The 21,024-nt window shown below is 44.3% G+C and overlaps 1 protein-coding gene across 2 annotated transcripts in view; it reads left to right on the plus strand.

Moving 5' to 3' along the window:
- Window positions 1-21,024, plus strand: part of LOC122787663 (DNA topoisomerase 2-alpha-like) — a 1,447,528-nt gene that overhangs the window by 1,135,919 nt on the left and 290,585 nt on the right. For both annotated transcript variants that reach the window (XM_044054499.1, XM_044054498.1), the window contains exon 27: window positions 15,433-15,516. In XM_044054499.1, coding sequence (XP_043910434.1) covers window positions 15,433-15,516 — 84 coding nt within the window. The remainder of the gene's footprint in view (window positions 1-15,432; window positions 15,517-21,024) is intronic.

The raw sequence follows: 21,024 nt of genomic DNA on the forward strand, positions 1-21,024 counted from the left end.
GTTTTTACCACAGCATAGGCCCTTGGCTATACCCCCTGTTTTGGATGTTGTTCAGGATGTTTTCTCTGAAGCTTCCCTTAATCCTGATTCTTTGCCTCCTGCCCCGGTCAAGCCAGACAGGTATTAGAGTGCCAGAGGCTCATAAATATTTGTATAAAAGCCCAAGAGCTGACCCGGAAACTTAGCCAGGGACCTAAGGGTGTCAGGGCTTCTGTTGTAAAGAATCCAGTTCCTATGGATAAAGATTCTAGAGCTTTGGATAGGTGGGGTAAAAAAGTGTATACCTCTTCCACTCTAGCAATGAGGGCTTTGAATTGCCAGTTTCATATGCTGAAGTACCAGAATTTTCTCCTAAGTCAGTTAAAATCTAAGGTAGATGCTTTGGCAGAGGGCATAGAGTGTAAGGAATTGCAGGATTTAGTTCATGCCTCTGATCAGGTGGGTAAGCATTCTTTGCAGTGTGGTTTTGATGCTCTTCAGGCTTCTTCCAGGGTGGCTGCCACTGGATCAGTTATTCATAGGCACGCCTGGCTTAAGGATCAGAACTTGTCAGAGCATGTTAAAGCTCGAATTTTGGATGCTCCCCTTCAATCTGAAGTTCTGTTTGGTTCTCCTGTGGAATCAGTTTTGAAGAAAATGGAAGACAAAGCTAAGTCTATGCAGACAGTTAAGGATTTTTTACAGGTGCAGCCCCCTAAGTTTAGCAGAAATTGGCCTACTAAGGGATGGGCTTATCCTCCTTCTGATTTACAGTCTAGGGGCAGATCTAGACGTGGTAGGGGCAGAGCTCATGCTCAGGGTTCTTTCAGGCCTAGGACGTGGAGTTCCCCTGCACAATCTTCAGGTGAGGGCAGGGGTCAGCCTTTTCGTAAACAGACCCAATGACCTGTATCTCCAGCTGCCAGATCCCTCCTGTCCGGCAGCTCCTCTGGGAGGAAAGTTGGCACTTTTCAAGCAAAATTGGCTTTTAGTCACCCAGGACAAATGGGTGTTGGACATTATAGACCGAGGCTACAAGTTTTATTTTCACACCTTGCCTCCTTTCAAAGGCATGCCAGACGTTCCCCCTCAGCAAAAGTTGGAGGCTCACAAACAGATTTCTTTACTTTTAAAAATGGGGGCTATCCAGGGGGTCCCTCTGTCAGAGGTGGGCCTAGGATTTTATTCTCACCTGTTTTTGGTACCAAAGAAAGGAAACACTTGGAGGCCAATTCTGGACTTGTCTATTCTCAACACATACCTGGACATTCCCAAATTCAAGATGTTAACTTTGCAACAGCTTCTGCCTCTGCTAGGCAAGATCACTGGATGGTAACTCTGGATCTCAAAGATGCTTATCTTCACATTCCTATCAGGCCCTGCTGCAGTAGGTTCCTGCGTTTTCGGGCTGGCACTTTTCATTATCAGTTCTCTGCATTGCCCTTTGGCTTATCTACTGCGCCCAGGGTGTTCACAAAAGTCCTGGCTCCGGTGATAGCCTTCTTAAGACTAAGGGGAATACAAATTTATCCTTATTTGGACGATTGCCTGATTCTTGCTCAAGACAAAGTCAAGTTACTTCTCCATTTTCAGTATGTTATGACAGTGTTAAGGTGCCTAGGGTATTCTGTGAACGAAACAAAGTCCAGTCTAGTACCCTCTCAGGACATGTGCTTTCTGGGTGTGAGACTGAACACAGCCTCTCAGATGGCGTTTTTGACCCCGGACAAACAAAGAAATCTTGCCCTTTACTTCCAGCAATTATCTCTACGGTCCAGGCTGACTGCAAGGACAGTCCTTCAGGCCTTGGGGTTCATGGCATCTTGTATTCTGGTGCTTCCCAATGCCAAACTGCATATGAGGAAGCTACAATGGTATCTCAAAATGTATGGACTCAACACTGCCACGATTTGGACACTGTCATTCAGATAATACCTTGCATCCAAAGGGAATTCTTGTGGTGGGCTCAGGAATGTCACCTAAACAAGGGACTCTGTGATCCGACCAGAGGCGAGTCAGATCTTAACGACAGATGCCTCAGACATGGCTTGGGGAGCACACTTCAATGGGAAATGGGTTCAAGACACGTGGCCTCCCAGACTACAACATTTGCATATCAACATGGAGATGTTAGCAGTCCAATTTGCCCTGATGGCCTTCAAGGATCTACTTCAACCAGGACAGGTGTTGATTCAAACAGACAACACAACAGTCATGTGGTACATCAACAAGCAAGAGGGAACCCATTCGTACCCTCTTTGCAGACAAGCTTTGATTTTGTGGGAGACTGCTCTCAGTTTGCACCTCACTCTTCAGGCAAGGTTTCTGCCGGGAGCACAGAACTCCTTAGCAGATGTTTTGAGCAGACAGATGGTGGATCCCCACGAGTGGAAATTGGATCCTCATGTATTTCAACAATTGACGGTGGCTTGGGGAACTCCAGACATAGATCTGTTCGCTTCTCCACTAAATTTCCAACTGCCAAAGTTTTGCACAAAGCTGTTTCACCCAAAAGCTTGGAAAGTGGATGCTCTATCATTCAGTTGGAACAACCTTCACGTCTGTGCCTTTCCTCCTTTGCCTCTTCTTCCCAAGGTGCTCTTGAAGGTCAGATAGGACAAGCCTTGCATGATACTAATAGCTCCAGATTGGCCACGTCAGCACTGGTACCCTCTGCTGAAGAGTTTAGTACGGGAGCCTCCTTGGCCTTTGCCATCAGTTCCACACCTTTTGTCCCAGGCAAGCAATCATTTTCGCAATGTCAGGATACAGTCCCTGCATCTGACAGCTTGGCATATTCTGTTTTAGACCTTGGGGGTCGCAGCTTCCTCAACAAGTTTTGAATGTCATTTTGGAGGCCAGACGGCCTAGTACCAGGAAAGTTTATGCTGATAAATGGAGGAGATTTTTTCTTTGGTGCAAAACAAAGAGCTTTGATGTCTCTGTGCCTAATTTGAGTGTTTCACTTCAGTATCTTACAGAATTATTAGACAAGGGTTTGTCTTTCTCCTCTGTAAAAGTTCATGCTGCACCCATTTCTGCTCACTATGACTGTGACCCTCCTTTATTCTCTCACCCTTTGTTTAAGCAATTTCTTAGAGGGGCAAAAAACATAAGACCCCCACATAGAGCTCCTACTCCTTCCTGGGATCTCAATTTTGTGTTGGAAAAGCTCACTTTACCTCCTTTTGAACCTGCAGCTACTATGGAGTTGAAGTTTTTGTCTTGGAAGACTGCTTTTTTGTTGGCCATTACGTCTGCTAGAAGGGTATCTGAATTACAGGCTCTAATGGCAGTTGAACCCTTCTTGATATTTCATAAGGATAGGGTCTCCCTGCGTACTAATCCTACTTTTATGCCTATGGTTGTTTCTAATGTGGCATTAAACCAATCTATTCATTTGCCTACATTTTTTGCTGATCCCCAAAATAAAGGGGGGAAAATTTTGCACTCTTTGGATATTCACAGGCAGTTGCGTTATTACTTGAGCAGAACCAAAGGGTTCAGGCAGTCTCAACAGTTGTTTATTTCTTTTGCTTTGGGTTCTCAGGGGAAACCTGTTTCAAAACTATTTCTAAGTGGATTGGCCATTGTATTGCTTTTTGTTATTCTCATCATGGTAAGGAGGTTCCGGCTGGAATCAGACCTCATTCCACTAGGGCGACTGCCACTTCTACTGCTTTTTTAAGGGGAGTAGCTACTAAAGATATTTTGGAGGCAGCTACTTGGAGTTCAGTGCACACTTTTTCTAAACATTACCATCTCCCTCTTTATTCCAAATCTAGGGCTGGGTTTGCCACTGCAGTTTTACAGGGCATGTTAGCAGCTCCCAATGCTTTATGATTTTGCCAACCTCCCTTTACCTTTGCTTTGGGATTCTACCCACAGGTTATGACTGCAGCAATGTGAGATGAAGAACATAGTACAGTTTTGTACCTGCCATAAATGTAGATGTTCGAAGATCCACATTGCTGCAGTCCAATTTACCCTCCCTCCTTCCCCTCTGTAGTTTGGGGTGGTTGTGTGGTTTGTGTTGTAAATATTGTTTCTACATGGGTGGTTGGGTGTTTTTCCTTTTTTGGCTATGGCCTTTCTTTTTAAGGCCTTCTGACATCTGGGGCAAGAAAGACTGAGGATATGGCGTCGGTCATGCGCTTTAGTACCACGGCGTACTGACGTCAGATCTGAGCGACCATGACCGACGCCAGCCTAACACTTTGGTATTCGGGCCGACCGAGGACAGCGGACTACCCACAGGTTATGACTGCAGCAATGTGGATCTTCGAACATCTACATTTATGGTAGGTACAAAACTGTACATTTCTCCATCCCTACCAGACCTTATCCCAAAGGTCAGAAGGGCAGAAAAATGTGGTTCCGGGAGTCACAAAGAGCTTCACTGGATGTACATGGTGAATTTTCCCCTCATAGGCAGATGCCGCCTTCCTTGCAGAGGGAGTCTGCAGAATCAGGCCAACAGATATGTTCTCTGGCAGGCCCTTCTAGCAGTCCTGAAAGGAGGCCTGCCTGTCCACCTCTGGAGTCGGGAGATTTATCACTGTACCCAAAAGCTTGGCTGAATATCACTCAAAAATGGGTACTGTCTATCATATCCAGGGGATAACATTCATTTCTCTTTTCCACCTCTCCAATATCATTCCAGACATACCTCTCGGTCAAAGGGATCAGGCAACCCTAGAAATTCAAAGGTTGCTAGAGAAGTCATCCAAGAAGTCCTCCCAGACCAAGCCGGATCCGGAGTTTACTTAAGGTTCTATCTGAAGTTGTTAATATTCTTCCATTCCTCACTGATGGGGTACGGTTCCAAACCCTCAGAACCGAGTCTGCCAACTACCAAGCTAGTGTACACCAAACTCTCGAGACACGCTACTACCCCCCAATGCCCTTCATCCCATACCCCAGATCTCGTTTGCCGCACAGCCATATAGCAGCGTTTTTACCGAGCTCTTCAGCTAAGTAGTTTTGTTTTATATAAATTGTGTGTTTCTCCAATAATTTTTTTACTAGTGTCTTTCTCATAGTCTAGCTCTACCCACAGATATTCCTTTTCTTACCATTGTTGGTATTTTCTTGCCTTTCCTTACATTATACCACTGTCGTGGTAACTCTTCATACCATTGCTGATAGTCTTGCCTTTCTCTCCCTCTTTCCTTTTGTCTGAGTGAGTGCTAGTATGTCAGAGAAAAAGGGTACTTCAGGTTTTAAACACTGTATGTCGTGCAGTGGCAAATTTCCGAACAGCGACTTGCATTTTAAATGCGTTTGGGCGTTTCACACCTTTCTGCGACTCCCCCATGTGATATTTGTGCAAGTTTTAGTCAACGGATGTTGAATGAACGGCGCAACAAATTTGATTCTGAAAGGATTGCTTTCCTCTCCTTTCTCTGAGGCTATTTCTGCGGAGGTCTCAACCCCTCCAGTCAAGGAAAAGAAGCGTCCCCGTTTAGACCCCTTTTTCTCTGCGCTGAACAGCCTGGTCCTCCATTACCGACTATCAATGGGTGCAGAGAATTATCAACAGAGGCTATCAGATTCCCCTCCAATCCTTTCCAAGACCTCAATTCTCCATTCCCGACATACTATCCAGTCTAAGGGAGGAGGCAGCTTCCGAAATCAAGAAGCTTCTAAAGCGAGTCATACAAAAGGTCCCCTCAGATCAATGTGGATTAGGGTTCTCTCCAGACTTTTTTTGATGCCAAAAAAGACTGGGGACTGGAGGCCCATCCTGGATCTCAGTCGTTAGAACGAGTCAGTCATACAGACCAAGTTCCACATGATCACTATTCAATCCATCCTTCCATGCCTTCCGGAGGGTGTGTGGATGTGCCCTCTAGATTTCTGGGATGTGTATTGCCACATCAAAATGGACAAACGCTCCAGGAGACTTTTGCACTTCTCGCTGGGAGCCAATCATTTTCAGTTCAGAGCCTTGCTTTTCGGTCTCTCGACGGCCCCTAGAGTGTTCACGAAATGTCTAGCAGTGGTGACAGCTCACATGAGACTTCACGGATTCCAGGTGTTTCCTTATCTGGCGATTGGCTCCTGTCCGCCCTCACCGAGCATCTACTGACCATGGCCCTTTGCTACACTGTCTCTGGCGGAGTCTCTGGGTATTACTATCAATTGGGAAAAATCAAACCTTCAGCCCTCACAACTGGAATTCATAGGGGCTATGTTCAGCACTAATCTCTTCCTCATCACAGGCTCTTAAGACTGAGAACACAAGTGCAAGTGATACTCTACCCCAAGAAAGTGTCTGCAAGGTAAGTTCTGCAGGCTATGGGTTCCATGGCGGCAGTCATTCCCATTGTTCTGTTGGCCAGACTTCATATGCGCCTGTTACCGTGGCTTTTTCAAACTCAATGGATACACAATCATTTGAACGCACTAATCCTCATCACCAATCTCTGCAAACAGGATCTTCTCTGGTGGATGACAATGGACGAAAGTCTTTGGTGTCGCCCTTTTCAACCTCTTCAGCCCAATGCCACGGTGACTACGGGCGCTTCCCTGATAGGATGGGGAGGCCACTTTCAGGGAAAATCTATTCAAAGCACGTGGTCTCCTCTAGAGGTAGACTTGCACATCAACGTTCTAGAGCTCAGAGCTGTTACTGGTGTTACAAGCTCTCCATCCTCCTCTTCCTCTCGGACCGATTGCTAACAAGTTCAACAACGTCTGGTGCATCAACAAGCAGGGAGGGACGTGATCTTGCTCCCTTTAATGCTAAGCTATGAGAATTTGGCAGTGGGCGATAGCTTCCAACAGTTTGACTGCTGCACACATCCCGGGAAGTTCCAACATGATTGTGGACAGGCTGAGTAGATGCATCCTGTTTCCTCACGCGTAGTCTCTCAACCAGAGAGTGGTGGAGGACATTTTCAGCCGCTGGGGCCGGCCTTGCTGCGATCTGTTTGCCTCCCGTCCAATATGAAGTGCAGCAGCATTTGTCTCCCCCTCCAGTACGAAGTGCCGCAGCTACTTTGCTCTCTTTCCTCCGCAGGGGGAGTCCCTGAGAGATGCTGTGACTCACGATTGGCCCTTGGGTCTCCTGTATGCTTATCTAACCACCCCCTTGATACCTTTGGTCTCAAGGAAAGCTGCTCTGTTGAGAAGCAGAATGATTCTCATTGCTCCGTTCTGGCCTAGACAGGTTTGGTTCCCCTTCCTTCAGCGACACCTGCTCTGACCTCCTTGGATCCTGGACTTCCGTCAGGATCTCATTTCTCACCCTCAAGGGTTGTAGTCTCCAAATCTGACCACGCTCAAACTGACAGCTTAGTTGCTCCACTTCTGTTAGTAGGCAGGCTTGAATCACACTCTCTCCGGTACGGAATGTTATTTTGGCCTCCCATAAACCTCCTACAGGAAACAAAAGAAGTGTAAACTGTTTTCCTTGTGGGCACAAGAGCTGTCTCTGGATCCTGTTTCTGTTCCATTAGCTACAGTTCTTCAATACCTGACCGAGCTTTTCCTTAATAGGGCTTCTGCATCCACGATTTGGGTGCATCTAGCTGCCATCTCCTATTTCCATGATGGTTCAGGCGGAATTCCTATTATCTTCTCGTCTGTGTTAGACCTTGAAGGGGATTTTTCATTCTATACCTCCCATTAAGCAACCCATGGAATCTGTCTAGGGTGCTTCAAACTTTGGCTCTGCCTCCCTTCAAGCCAGCTGCAACTGTGATGTGAAATTTCTGTCCTGGATTTAGAAAAATCTACCTTGTTGCTTTCACAGCGTATTATCTTTATAGCAGCAGACTTGAACACAAGAGACATGGTAGCAAAGCTGCCTCACGAAAGGGTACTAACATTGTACCATCAAATATCTATCTTGCTCGTGAAGTAGTACAGGCAACGCTTGTTCTCAAGGTACTGGGTTCAATGGCAGCTGCAATAACATTTGATGATCTTGTTTCACTGTTGCAGTCATCACATTTGGGTTATCTGCCTGCATTTAGCCCTCAGCCGGCCTGAATACCAGAGTCTTTGGATTTCTGCGTCGGATGCTGTCACTTCTTTCTTTATGTCCAGGTTGTCTAGTATAAAACATGCAGCCGACACCATTACACCAGTCTTTTGCCGTGCAGTGCCCGGAGCAGAAGCAGTTAGTGCTGGTCGGCCGACTCCTGAAATTTTCGAGTTTCAGACCGGAGTCTTCAAAAAAGCTAAGTACCCAGTTGGGGGTCCTTTTTCTTGCTCTAACTGATGTCAGTAAAAGTTAATTCTTACCTGTGAAAAGCAGCTCAGAGATTTTCATTCTTACTGCATCCCCTGTTTAGGCCCAGACCACGATGTCCCTCATTGGTTTTGTGCCTTGTTCAATGCCTAAACTATTCATTGTTGGGCTATTTTTGCAGCTAATTACTTTCATACTCGTTCTGTGTACTTTGAAATGGCTTTGTCAAGCCATCAACTACCGATCCTCTGAAATAACGTAAGGGTAAAGACAGCATAGGTCAAAACTGACAACGCTTCCGTTAAACTAGTCACAAGTCTGCCGGTACTCAGTGAGGCACTTTCGCAGCCCTTGATACCTGCTACTTCTGATTCGCAGGCCTCTACTGAATCCCATTACGAGTGGAACCTGCGGATGTCTCTACCTTGGATGGGTCTGGAGCCACTGTGCAGGCACTGGTTTCTGAGGGTGTATTCAGGCCTGCAGACATTCATATTAAACAGACACCATCGTTTTCTTCCAGGCCAAAAACTCACACCATGCCTAGAAAACAGACTACCAAACCACAGGCTCAGGCCCATGTTTTGTTGTCTTTCGGCTTTTCCTGGTTAGGGGTCGCCACAGTGGAAATACAGTCCACTAATGTTTGGCAGTAGATTTTTTTACATGCTGAGTTGCTGGCCTTGACGCACAACCTTCAACGAAGGTACGCCCATTCACGCACGTCTCCACACAGACGCTTTAGCTGAGAATCTAACAGGACAACGTCTTACTGTGAGGCGACAATGCTAATGCAGCACCGCTGCCGCAGTGACGTATGCCCCCAAAAAATGCTTAGAATGGCTGAAGACCTTATTAACTTAATTGGGGGAAGCCAGGATTCCCCCTCTGAAACTTAGAACTGATTTTCTGATTCTTCTGATCAGGAATCTAATTTCTGCTCCTTCTGATTACCAGATTTTGCCTTTATCTACTTGAGGATTCTAATGTAGAGGATTCCATTCCCTCTGCTTCCCCTCCAGAGGATTTTTCTTACTGTGAAACCTTGCACACTCTTGGAGCATTTCTGCTCGGAAAGCCAGGATTACTCAAGTCCAAAAAGAGACTTGGGGAATTTTTTCTACTGCTACCGCAACACAGGTCTTTAGCTATCCCCCCTGTTCTGGACATTGTAGATGCTTTCTTGAAATCTAGCCTTACCCCAGACACTTTACCTCCAGCTCCAAGAAAACCTGACCGGTATTAAGAGTACCGGACTCGCAAGTTCCTCTTCAAGAATCCTTCTGTGGATCCAGAGACAATTTCCCAAGGACCATAAAGCATTTAAGACTACTGCTGCCAAAAATCCTACCCCTTCTGGTAGGGATTCTAGAGCCTTAGACAGATGGGATAGGAAGGTATACACCTGCTACTTTGGCCATTAGGGCTTTAAATTGCCAGTTTCATATGTTAAAGTATCAGCAGCATGTTATGGGGCTACTTAAACAGAAAATGATAATTCCTGACTCTGCTGAACACAAAGAATTACAGGATTTAATGTATTGTACAGAACAAGTTGGTAAACATACTTTGTAATGTGGTTTTGACGCTTTAGAAGCATCTTGCAGGGCTGCTGTCACTGGGTCTGTAATTAGAAGGCATGCCTGGCTTAAGGAACAAAACTTGCCAAATCATGTAAAAGCTAAACTACTGGATGCTCCCTTAAACCAAGACTGCCTTTTTGTCAACAGAGCAGAAGTCCCCAAAAGGATGGAGGAAAAAACTAAATCTATGCAAACTGTTAAAGGTTTTCTACAGGTGGAGCCTCTCAGATTCAGTAGGCATTGGCCTTCAAAGAACTGGTCCTTTCCAGTCCCTTCTAGGCATTCAGTCCGAACCCAGGAGCAGCAGACCACCTAGGCTACAGTCTCAGGCTACGCACAGACCTAAACAGTAGGGGGCTCCCACTTCTAAAGCATGGAGTATCAAGCCACCCCCCACCCCCCGCGGAAAAATGTCACAATGACTTCACCTTAACCCTCCCAAGCCCTGCTCAGCTACCATCTCCCTTAGCAGGAAAGCTCGCCCTGCATGCAAAAAAACTGGGAACTCATTACCCAGGACAAATGGGTTTTGAACAGTTTCCCAAGGATACAGATTCCACTTCCATACACTACCAATCCCAAATGGTTGACCAGATCTACACCCAAATCAATGGGCGGAGGCCCAACAGCAGGTTCTCTCTCTTCTCAATATCAGGGCTATTTAACCTGTCCCAGCAGAACAAAGGGGACAAGGTTTTTATTAAGACCACTCTTGGCGTCCTATCCTGGACATCTCTATTCTCAACACCCTTCTGGTCATTTCAAAATGCTAACTCTGCAACAGCTTCTTCCCATGCTAGCCAAGGATGCCTGGCTGGCAACCCTAGACTTGAAGGAAACTTACCTACACGTCCCAATAAGGGAATCTTGCAGGAAATGCCTACGCTTCAGGGCAGGCTCCGTGCACTATCAGTTCTCTGCACTTCCCTTTGGCTTATCTACTGCACCCAAGGTATTCAGTGTCTAGCTCCAGCCATTGCATTTTGCAGGCAGAGAAATATTCAAATTTACCCATACGTGGACAATTGTCTGTTTCAAGCAGAAAGCCAGGACTTGCTATTACAACACCCGGCATTCGTAAAGAAACTTCTGGGGTACACAGTCAACGAAAAGAAATCTCGCCTTGTACCATGCCAACAGATTATATTCCTGGGAGCAAACTTGAACGCAACTTCCCAGATGGCTTTCCTCACTCCAGAGAAACAAGCTTATTTGACAACCTACTTCAAACTATTGGCCACAAAACCTCCGCTATCTGCAAGCCCTGGGGTTCATGGCCTCTTGCATTCTCCTAATTCCATATGCAAGACTGCATATGAGGAAACTCCAATGGTATCTAAAAAGCCTATCATCTAAAAGCCTAAAATCTAAAAAAAAACATTCTCTGGACCTGGAATCAATGATTCCTATCATTCCTTTTATAAAGACAGAGTTCCTTTGGTGGGCAGATGTCTGCTACCACAAGGGGCTCCCTTTCACTCTACCCCCTGCCACCCAAACCATAACAGACGCATCAGACTATGCATGGGGGGACTCACTTGACAGGGCAGTGCATTCAGGGCAGATGGATCCCAAAACAGATGCGCCTGCATATCAATCAAAAAAATGTTAGGTGTACAGAATTCTGTCAGCCTTCAAAGACCGTATTCTTCCAGGACAACTATTTGTTAAGACAGACGATACCACAGTTGTCGTACATAAACAAGCAGGGGAGAACCCACTCGTACCCTCTGCAGACTAGCCATGGCTCTGTGGAACACAGCCTTGAGCTACCAAGTGCACCTGCCAGGCAAACTAAAGTCACTGGCAGACGACTTGAGCAGAAATCTCATGGACACGATTGGAAACTAGAACCAAAATATTCCGCCTTTGAGGAACAAATGGGGGGCTCCAGAGGTAGACCTGTTTGCCTCACCTCAGAACTGCCAATTGGACAAATTCTGCTTAAGGACTCCCCACAGTCAAGCTTGAAAAGTGGATGCTCTGTCCTTTACCTGGGAAAGCCTCTCTGCCTTCCCCATCTGACTCTCCTCTCGAAAGTTCTACTAAAGATCAAACAGGACACGCAAAGGGTAATACTGATTGCACCAGCCCTGCCTCACATCCCTTCCCTGCTGTCCCAGCAGGCAGGCCAGATTCTACACCCTCAGCTTCACACCCTGAACCTTGCAGCCTGGCAAATTCCTTGAGCTCTCCTCTAACATCCCTCAGTAAGCAGGTGCTAATGTCATTCTAGAAGCAAGGAGGCCTAGTACTTGAAAATCCTGTGTTGAAAAATGGAAAAGATGCTATTCCTGGAGCCCAGCCTCAGGGGATGGACACAAGAGTGCCCATCTTACCTCATATTCTTCAGTACTTAACGGAAATGCTCCACAAGAGCTATCCTTCTTGTCAATTAAAATTCATGCCTCTGCCATTTCACCGCGTAATACTGAGCCCACCCCTCTGCTCACCCCCTGCCAAAACAATTCCTTAGAGAGGCCAGAGAGCTTCCACCCCCACCCCCAAGCCAGCTGCAATAGCAGAGTTGAAATTCCTTTTGTGGAAAACAGCCTTCCTTCTAGCCATCACTTCAGCAAGAGTGTCTGAATTACAGGCCCTCTTGGCAGTGGAACCCTTCATTATCTTCCATGTGGACAGGGTTTCCCTCAGGACAAATCCTTCCTTTTTCCCCAAGGTGGTGTCTAGTGTGGCCCTAAATTAGTCCATTAATTTGCCTACTTTTTTCCCCTAATCCACAAAACAAAGGAACAAATACTGCACTTTCTAGACGTGCACAGACAACTTGGATTTCATTTGGACAGGACTTAGCCTCTCAGAAAATCTGAACTGCTGATTGGCTTTGCTGCAGGTGCAGAGGGGAAGGCCATTTCAAAGCATTTCCTAATGGACAGTCCATTGCATTCATTTCTGCTACAAGCACCATGGAAAACCTACCCCACAGGTGGTGATCACGTTCCACCAGGGCTGCATCTACCTCTGCAGCCTTTTTCAGTGGAGTCCCTACCAGGGACATCCTAGAAGCTGCTACCTGGAGCTCTATAACACCATATGAGCGATATTTGAAATTTTGAAAATATAAAAAAAATCAAATAAACTATGCCTAAATGCTGCGTGCCCCCCCATACCCCCGCTTCTTAAATATTCCTAGGTCGTGATTGCACTTCATTGAAGTAAAGGGAAGATATTCCCTACGGCAATTTCAGTGTTTCAGGTTCACTCAATACGTGTTTGCAATTTACAATTTTTGATCACGTGATAGGAACCTGGAAAACCTACCCCAGAGGGGAATAAAGATCAGGTTCCACCAGGGCTGCATCTACCTCTGCGGCACTTCTGAGAGGGGTCCCTACCAGGGACGTCCTAGAAGCTAACTGGAGCTCTGTATATACCTTCACCAAGCATTACCACTTGCCTACCTTTTCTAAATCCAGGGCTTGTTTTTCCACTGCATTCTTGCAGGGATTAATAGCTGGCCCTAATGCTCTTTAAATTTCTATTCCCTTTAGCTTTGAGAATCACCCCAAATGTGATGACTGCAACAATGAAACATGAAGAACATAGTACAGTTGTGTACATTTTCCATAAATGTAGATGTTCGAGTGTATTCAGTGCTGCAGTCCTGGTTACCCTCCCTCCAGCCCCCTGACATCTCTTGACTCTGCCTTTCCTTCTTGTTTGGCATATATTATATCATGTGTATTTGCTTTTTGCTGGGCGTGTACCGTACCAAATAATTGCTTCCTATTGTGGGGGCACCTGACATCTGGGGCAAGAAAAACTGATGTAATGGTATCGGCTGCATGTTTCCCCTGATGTCAAGGAAGAAGAGACTGCATCCAGCTCAGAAATTTGAAGACTCTGGCATTCAGGCCGTCTGAGGGCTAACTGCAGCCAGATAACCCAAATGTGATGACTTCAACAGTGAATACACTGGTACATCTACATTTATGGTTAGTGTATATAACTGTACTTCCCTCTGGCATGTCTTCACAAGTGTTACTGTGGCTACTCTTTGCTCAATGGTCCATGCAGGAGTTGCCCATGTCACACAAGATCCTCATTACGGACACCTGCAAGAAGGACCTACGATGGTGGCTTCAGTCCATGCAGGTAACCATAGACAGACCATTTGTTCTTCCCCAACCCGTAGCTACAGTGACTACGGATGCCTCCCAGATTTTGGGGGGGGGGGGGCATTATCTGGGGCACTGTCCAAGGGACTTGGCAGGAACACTAATACCACTTGCATATCAATGTCCTAGAGATAAGAGCGGTGCTTCTGGCTTGCAGGCATTCCAGAGTTCTCTTCCACAAGGTGCGATTGCAATTCAGACAGGCAATATGTCCGTTGTGGTATATCAACAAAGCAGAACCAAATCTTACCCCCTCTGTTAAGAGGCTGAGTATGGGAATGGGACAGTATCTTAATGTTTTCTGATAGCAAAGCATATCCCGGGGAGGTCCAACGCGATAGTGGACAAATTAAGCAGGGCAAATCTTATGCCTCACAAGTGGTCCCTGAAACGGGAGATTGCGAACCGAATTTTTCACAATGGGGCCAGCCTTGCTGCCACCTCTGCCATGTCCATTATCGCCACATGCAGCAGCTATTCTTGTCCTAATCTCCCCTCCGGGGGAGTCACCTAGAGATGCACTTGTTCATGATTGGCCCCTGGGACAACTTTATGCATTTCCCCCATACCCAAAATTCTTCAGAAAGCCAAATTGTTGAGTTGCAGGCTATTTCTCATCGCTGTGTACTGGCCTCGTTGGATATGGTTCCCCCTCCTATGGCCCCCATCTCCAAGAAGAGCCTTGGATGTGGGACCCAGTACCAGATACTGACTCCTCAATCAGGAGTGCTCCAGCCCTCTATTCAAACCCTCAAGCTTGACAGCTTGATTTCTCCACTTCCCATCTTAGCCAGGCTTCCAGCCATGTCCGCAGCAGTGCGTCACATTCTAGTTTCATCGCATAAGATCACAACTGGAAAAATGTATGCTAGCAAATGGAAATGATTTTATTGTTGGCCTGACAATCATATTGATCCTTTAAAGCCCCTATAACTGAAATTCTGGAATTTTTAGCCAAAACCTTTAATCAAGGGGCAGCTGCGGCTACTATAGGAGTACAACTAGCTGCCATGTCCAACTATCACGAAGGAGACATGGGATCCAATATTATGTGCCACAGATTATGCAAAGCCATCCTTTCATGACTATTGTGTACCAGGTTTTTTGTTCACATGACTACATCTTTTAATAAAGCTTTTTTTGAGTTCACACTGCACCATTGTGAAGCATCGTGCCCAGATGTACCTTCCTAGCACCTATGTATGCTACTTTTGGAGGCTCTCGCATCCTGAAATACAAGAGTTAGTATGTTGGGCAACTGTACTGAGGAGAAGGCTTCAGAAGGAACTTCCGAATCATTTTCCCAGTACAGAAAAAGTTTTCAGATATTGGTTAAATGGTCTGTGTATAATTTAGCTGCTCTATTTTGCTAGTGACAAACAACTTGGCTAGTGCATAAGGTATTGGTTTAAAAAAAAAAAAAGCTAAATACAAGTGAATGTGCATGAAACATCAAAAGTATTTGACCTTGCTCCTTTGTTTTGTAGTAAGTTTTTGTCATTTGTTTCCTTGTAATGTTTAATTTTCTTTTTAGGTTGCAGAATTAGATACATTGCTAAAGAAAACTCCACGTAATATGTGGAAGGAAGATCTTGCTGCTCTAGTTGTTGAGATGGACGTAAGTGCCTTCTATTCCAGAAGCTTCCAGATATTCTCATTAGTTTACTTTTAATATGCATAATAGTTACACATCCTGTATGTAGTTTTAACATTCACAACACAAATGTACTTGTTTGTGGAAAACTCCTTCCTTGTGCCCTATTTTTACTAAATAATTGATTTGGTTTTTGATTGGGATGGTCATAGCTTAGCTGCAAATTCATAACTTGTGCAATATGTAGTACCATAACCTTAGTTGCTTGCATGTCTACCCTTGATTGTAAATTTGGAAATTCGTGTATACTATTTTTTTTGTCTTGTAGCCTCTTGATATTTTGCACGTTCACCCTCATACTCAAAAGTACTAATTTTATTTTACTTCATTCTGGTTTTTCCAACTGGGTTTTGTCAAAAATCCTTTTCAGCAGAGGGCCCATGAGAACATCTCCAGTATATTACATTTTAAACGGACATTATTTTATACATGAAAAGCCCTCCAGTAATTAACAATTACATATTTCTGAATCCGATTATATTCATGTAAAATAAAGGAAACTGCCAAGTATACTTCTACATCTACTAGATAGGTACTGGTAGTGTGTTTGTAAAATGGATCTTGAGTAAAAAATACAAAGGTTGTGTTAAAAAAAAAGTTTGGTAGGGCATAAAATCTTGTAGTTAAGAGGTGGGATACTGAGCAAGTTCAAAGACCATTACTTATGACTGTGGTAAGGCTTGTATCAGACGTATAGAGGTGGGATGGTGAGCAATGTTGCAAATATATGTAAATGGCTGGAGGTTGCTAATAGTGGTTGTGGGGGCATAGAATTCAGAGCTTGACAATAAGGCAAGTTGAAAATTATAGTGACATTTATCCTAGAGATATCCAGGAGCAGATCTCATAGGTGAAGTTTTAGTTTAAATGTTTGTTCCGAGTGGGTTTTCAGTGGTAGTGGGATGTGCTTCCATTGTTTAGCTACACTATTTGAATAGAGAGAATCAGCTGCAATATTAGATTGTTATTGTGACTACTGATTTTTCTCGAGTGTAAAATTGTTTTGGAAGTGTATTAAGAGCTGGACAATTTTCTGACTTGTAGAGGTCTGTATCGTCAGCTGAGGGGGCTAGGTGACAGTTTTAGCCACTTTTAATTCTTGAGTGCTAAGTATTGGTGTGTACTGCTGTAGGTTACGATAAATTTGGCTGTTGAATTTTAACATTGTTAGAGTTTGGGTAGTTGAGACTTGAAGGTTAGTGATTGGGACGGCATAGAGTGGAGATGGCAGAGAGGTATGTGCATCTTAACTAGCCATGTGAAGTTGTTGAATCTCGCCGTTTATTCTCACTGATAGGTTCGGAGCCGATCCTCTGCTCCGACACTGCCGTTAGCAAAGCTCAAGGTTTACCAGTAGCTCTAGACCAAGCCCCTTATCCTGTGATGCACTGCTGGAATTACCTCCGATCTAGTTTGCCGCGGCACACATCTCAGTGTTCCAGATTGCTCTGACTAATTTTATTGATAGATAGATATGTGTATGTGTGTATATATATATATATATATATATATATATATATATATATCTATATATATATATATATATATATATATATATAGATATATATATATATATATATATATATATATATATATATATATATATATATATATATATAGATAGATATATATATATATAGATATATATACATGTATGCGTGTGTGTGTGTATAGATATATATCTAAGTGCCCTGTGTTGGCTGTATTTTTTCCATAGAAGTGTTTATAGTTAGCAGTTGGCCTAGTAGTGTTGGCTTTGTATTTAACTAAATTCTTAATCAGTAGTTATTTCAATAGCTAATAGTTGCTTAGTGTGTTTTCTATTTGTTTAAATTTAGGGTGTCTGAAGAGAGAGAGAGAAGCAACATCCTAAATCTGGCTTCAAAAAATGTCCGGCTTGTGGACAAAAAATGTCAGTCACTGACTGGCACGTTCAGTGTCTGTTGTCTGGGGGCATTACACCTCCAAGACTCTTGTAGCATCTGTCACTTTCTCTTCCAGGGTACTTTTTAAAGAGGAGGAAATTGTATAAGGGCTTACTTCAGCAACCCTTCTCGGAAGCACTGGGTGACCAGGATGTTCCTAGCAAATCCTCTAAGTCATCCAAATCTTCAGGTGACTCAGTTAACTAAAAAGGCTAAAAAAAAATGTAGGGTTGTCTGTTCCACTGCCTTCGGGACAGTGTCCCTTCCGTTTGGAGCCAGCTCACAGCTTTGGAGTCGGTTTCTGAGATTCCCTCATCTCTTCTGCTTCAATCGGCACCCTCTGTGCACTCTTCGAAATTGTCTGCTCTGACACCTTCGGAACTGAAGACAATTACCCCGGACTTCACTGCTCCTCCGAGCCGTACCGGACTTTTGGAGCCGGAGGAGGCCAACCTGATGGTGGTTCGGCCTGTGGAGCAGAGACCTGCTGCAGTGTTATTGGTTCCATCTACTGGGCGCTGACCGGGGACTCTAGGAGCCGACACTCTCCTGTCGGGTCCGGAGAGGATAGTCGTACCGATTTGTCGGTGCCAACTCTTCCTCTCAAGGCTTTGGCTCTGATGAGCTTGGCTCCTACCTTGGGCTCTGAGTCAATGGCCTCGGTGTGGGAGGATTGGGCGGTCCCTCTGGATCCGTCTACCCCTTCTCGTCTGAGTCATGGTGCGTTTGATGCCTTGAGGGGAGTCCTGTCTCCAAAGAAAATCAGCATCAGGTCTGGCTTCCTTTTCCCCTCAAGTGCCTGTGTCCACTCCTTCTACCAGTCAACCCTGGCGTAGAGTCCCTGAGCCTCATGTAGCCCCACAGGGCGCCCCCTGCTCTTCTGAAATCTCCGCAGAAGCCCCCACTGAGGAGGTACACAGGAAGAGACTACAAGAGGAGGCACTTGGACTCCACATTAGTCTGACTTCAGACACTGACTTGGATTAGTCAGAAGGGTCCCCTCAATCCCCCTCTGAGGATATCTCCTTTGCAAAGGTATTAAAGATCCTTTATCAGAGGGGTGGTTGGCAGTCCAAAAGCCCTACTGAGGATGAGTCAGTGCTTTTGAAGGCTTACGGGACTCAACCTTCCACCTCTTGGGTGTCTCCGCCTTACGATGTGCTCATGGAGCTGATCTTTCGTAAGGCGTGGGAGTCTTCGGAGGCCATGGAACCTGTCCCTTGGATGAAAAAATAAGTTCATCTCTGGCCCTGTGGACAAGTCTTTTTTGACTAAGGGAGTGCCTGTTGATGCCCTGGTGGTGGCGGCAGCCACTAAGAAGGAAACGTTTGAGACATCCTCATCTGTTCATCCTCCTAACCGAGATTCCAGGATCATGGATGGATATGAGAAATACATGTTTAGTTCAACTTTTTCCCTTCGATCACTGAACTACTTAACCCATTTTACAAGACTACAAAGAGATCTGAAGGATCTAGGAGATGCTCTCCAGGGTACGGTAGCTGCAAGGGTTGCATACAGTTACCACCCAGCCCACTACCCTAAACTAGATTGTGAACTCAAGCAACAACACAGTTAAGGAATCATAAAATAAAACAACGACTGAAGAACACCAGTGAGTAACAGCTCTACTTTCATAAAATTTAATGAACAGTTCAACTTCTCTAGCGCCTCGGCCACAGCCTTTACAGAGTAAAAAATACAAAGCTCACTCTAAGCAGTATATATAATAAGTCAAATCAATTAGTACAATTAAACAATTAATCAATTGCATAAAAAATTCAAAACATTTAAAGCTATAACAGTCAAATAAAACTGCCAGTTACACTCAAGTCCATATGGACATAAGGTATTATACTTCATAATAAGAAGTGATTCCTTTTGTCTTAACACACTTTTCTGAGAATCAACATTATTAAAATATAATGGTACATGTTCCAATATAGAAACTTTCATACAATCCATATTACCATGATGTTCATTATTAAAATGTTCTGAAATAGGGCTACTCATTTTTTTATTTCTTACATCTCTGACATGTTCTTTTATTCAATAAGATAAAGCTCTCTTAGTTTCACCAATGTAATATTTTTTACAAGAGCAAAAAATAACAACTCCTGTGCTAGAACATGAATACCTTGCTCTATTAGAGAATTTTTTGCCATTGATTTCCTTTATCTCAGTGTTTATATATTTACAAATAGAACAATTATTGCAAGGAAAAGTTCCTCTTTCGTTAATATTGGTTAGCATGATTTTTTTCTTTTCTTTGTACACACTATGTACTAAAAAATCTTGTATATTTTTACCTCTTTTATATGATATAACCAATTCCACATTCCTAAGTGAAATAATTTCCTTTTTTGCAAAATCCCAATATTTTTTTTATTATACCATTAATAATAGGGGAAAAATTAGTGTATTTAGTTATAAAAAATAATTTATCTTGATCCAGTTCATTATAGGTCTATTTGTTAGCGATTTTTTTATCATTTTAGTTTTTTTAAATACTTCATTAAAACTATCCATAACACTAAATTCATTGTACCCTCTATCAATAAACATGGTAGCTGCTTTCGAAGCTTCATTAAAAGCTAATTTAACATCGCTGCCAAGTCTTTTGATTCTGACAAATTCACCATATGGAATAGCTGTTAAAGTATGGATAGGGTGACAACTGCTACCACACATTTTCCAGTTCATTTGATCAAATTTTCTGTGTATATTAGTATTTTTTTACCATTCACCCCAGTTAGGGCAATATCTAAAAAAATAACTTTTACTATATGTGTATCATCAAATTTAATACCTAAATAATTATTATTTAATTCATTAATAAATTGAGTAGATAAATCATAACCTCCATAACAGATAATAACTAAATCTATAAATCTTATAATATCCAATGACATGCTTCATAAAATTTTAGATTGTGAACTCGTCCGTGCGTCTTGTGTCTTACTGATGGTTTAAGTAGGACCGCAAGTTCAGGCATTGCTCTGGGTAGACGAGCCTTGATGCGTCTGTTCCTTTGCGGAGCCTTTCAAGTCTTCAACGCCCCATTTGATGGCTCGTCCCTGTTTGGGCCCAAGGTAAAGGAAACTCTATAAACAGGGAAGGATCTGCCGTCCGTCAGTTTCTACCCCTACTCTGCCCTACCCAAGGGCGGAAAGATGTGGTTCAGAAAAGCCCAGGGAGCCTTTCAGGACACATGTGGCGAAACCCCGCTAGAGGCAGAGGGGAGGGGGGTTATAATGGAAGATGCCACCCGCACGGCAGGGGGTCCCCAACAGCAGGGTGACAGAGGCCAGTTCTCTGGTCAGCGCTACCCAGTGCTTCTGAAAGGAAACCCGCCTGTCCGGCACTGAAGGCAGTCGGGGGGGGGTGGTCGCTTATCTTTGTACCCAGAATCCTGGCCAAGCATAACATCCGATACCTGGGTACAAAGCATCATTCCCAGAGGGTATTTCATACCATTCTCTTCCCTTCCCACTCCTGTCAACAGAATCCTGGATGTTCCACCCAGTCTCGGGGGACAACTAGGAAA

Source organism: Protopterus annectens, chromosome 13.part0 (genome assembly GCF_019279795.1).
Source record: "Protopterus annectens isolate FY-2018-M chromosome 13.part0, PAN1.0, whole genome shotgun sequence".
In the NCBI taxonomy this organism is placed as follows: domain Eukaryota; kingdom Metazoa; phylum Chordata; order Ceratodontiformes; family Protopteridae; genus Protopterus; species Protopterus annectens.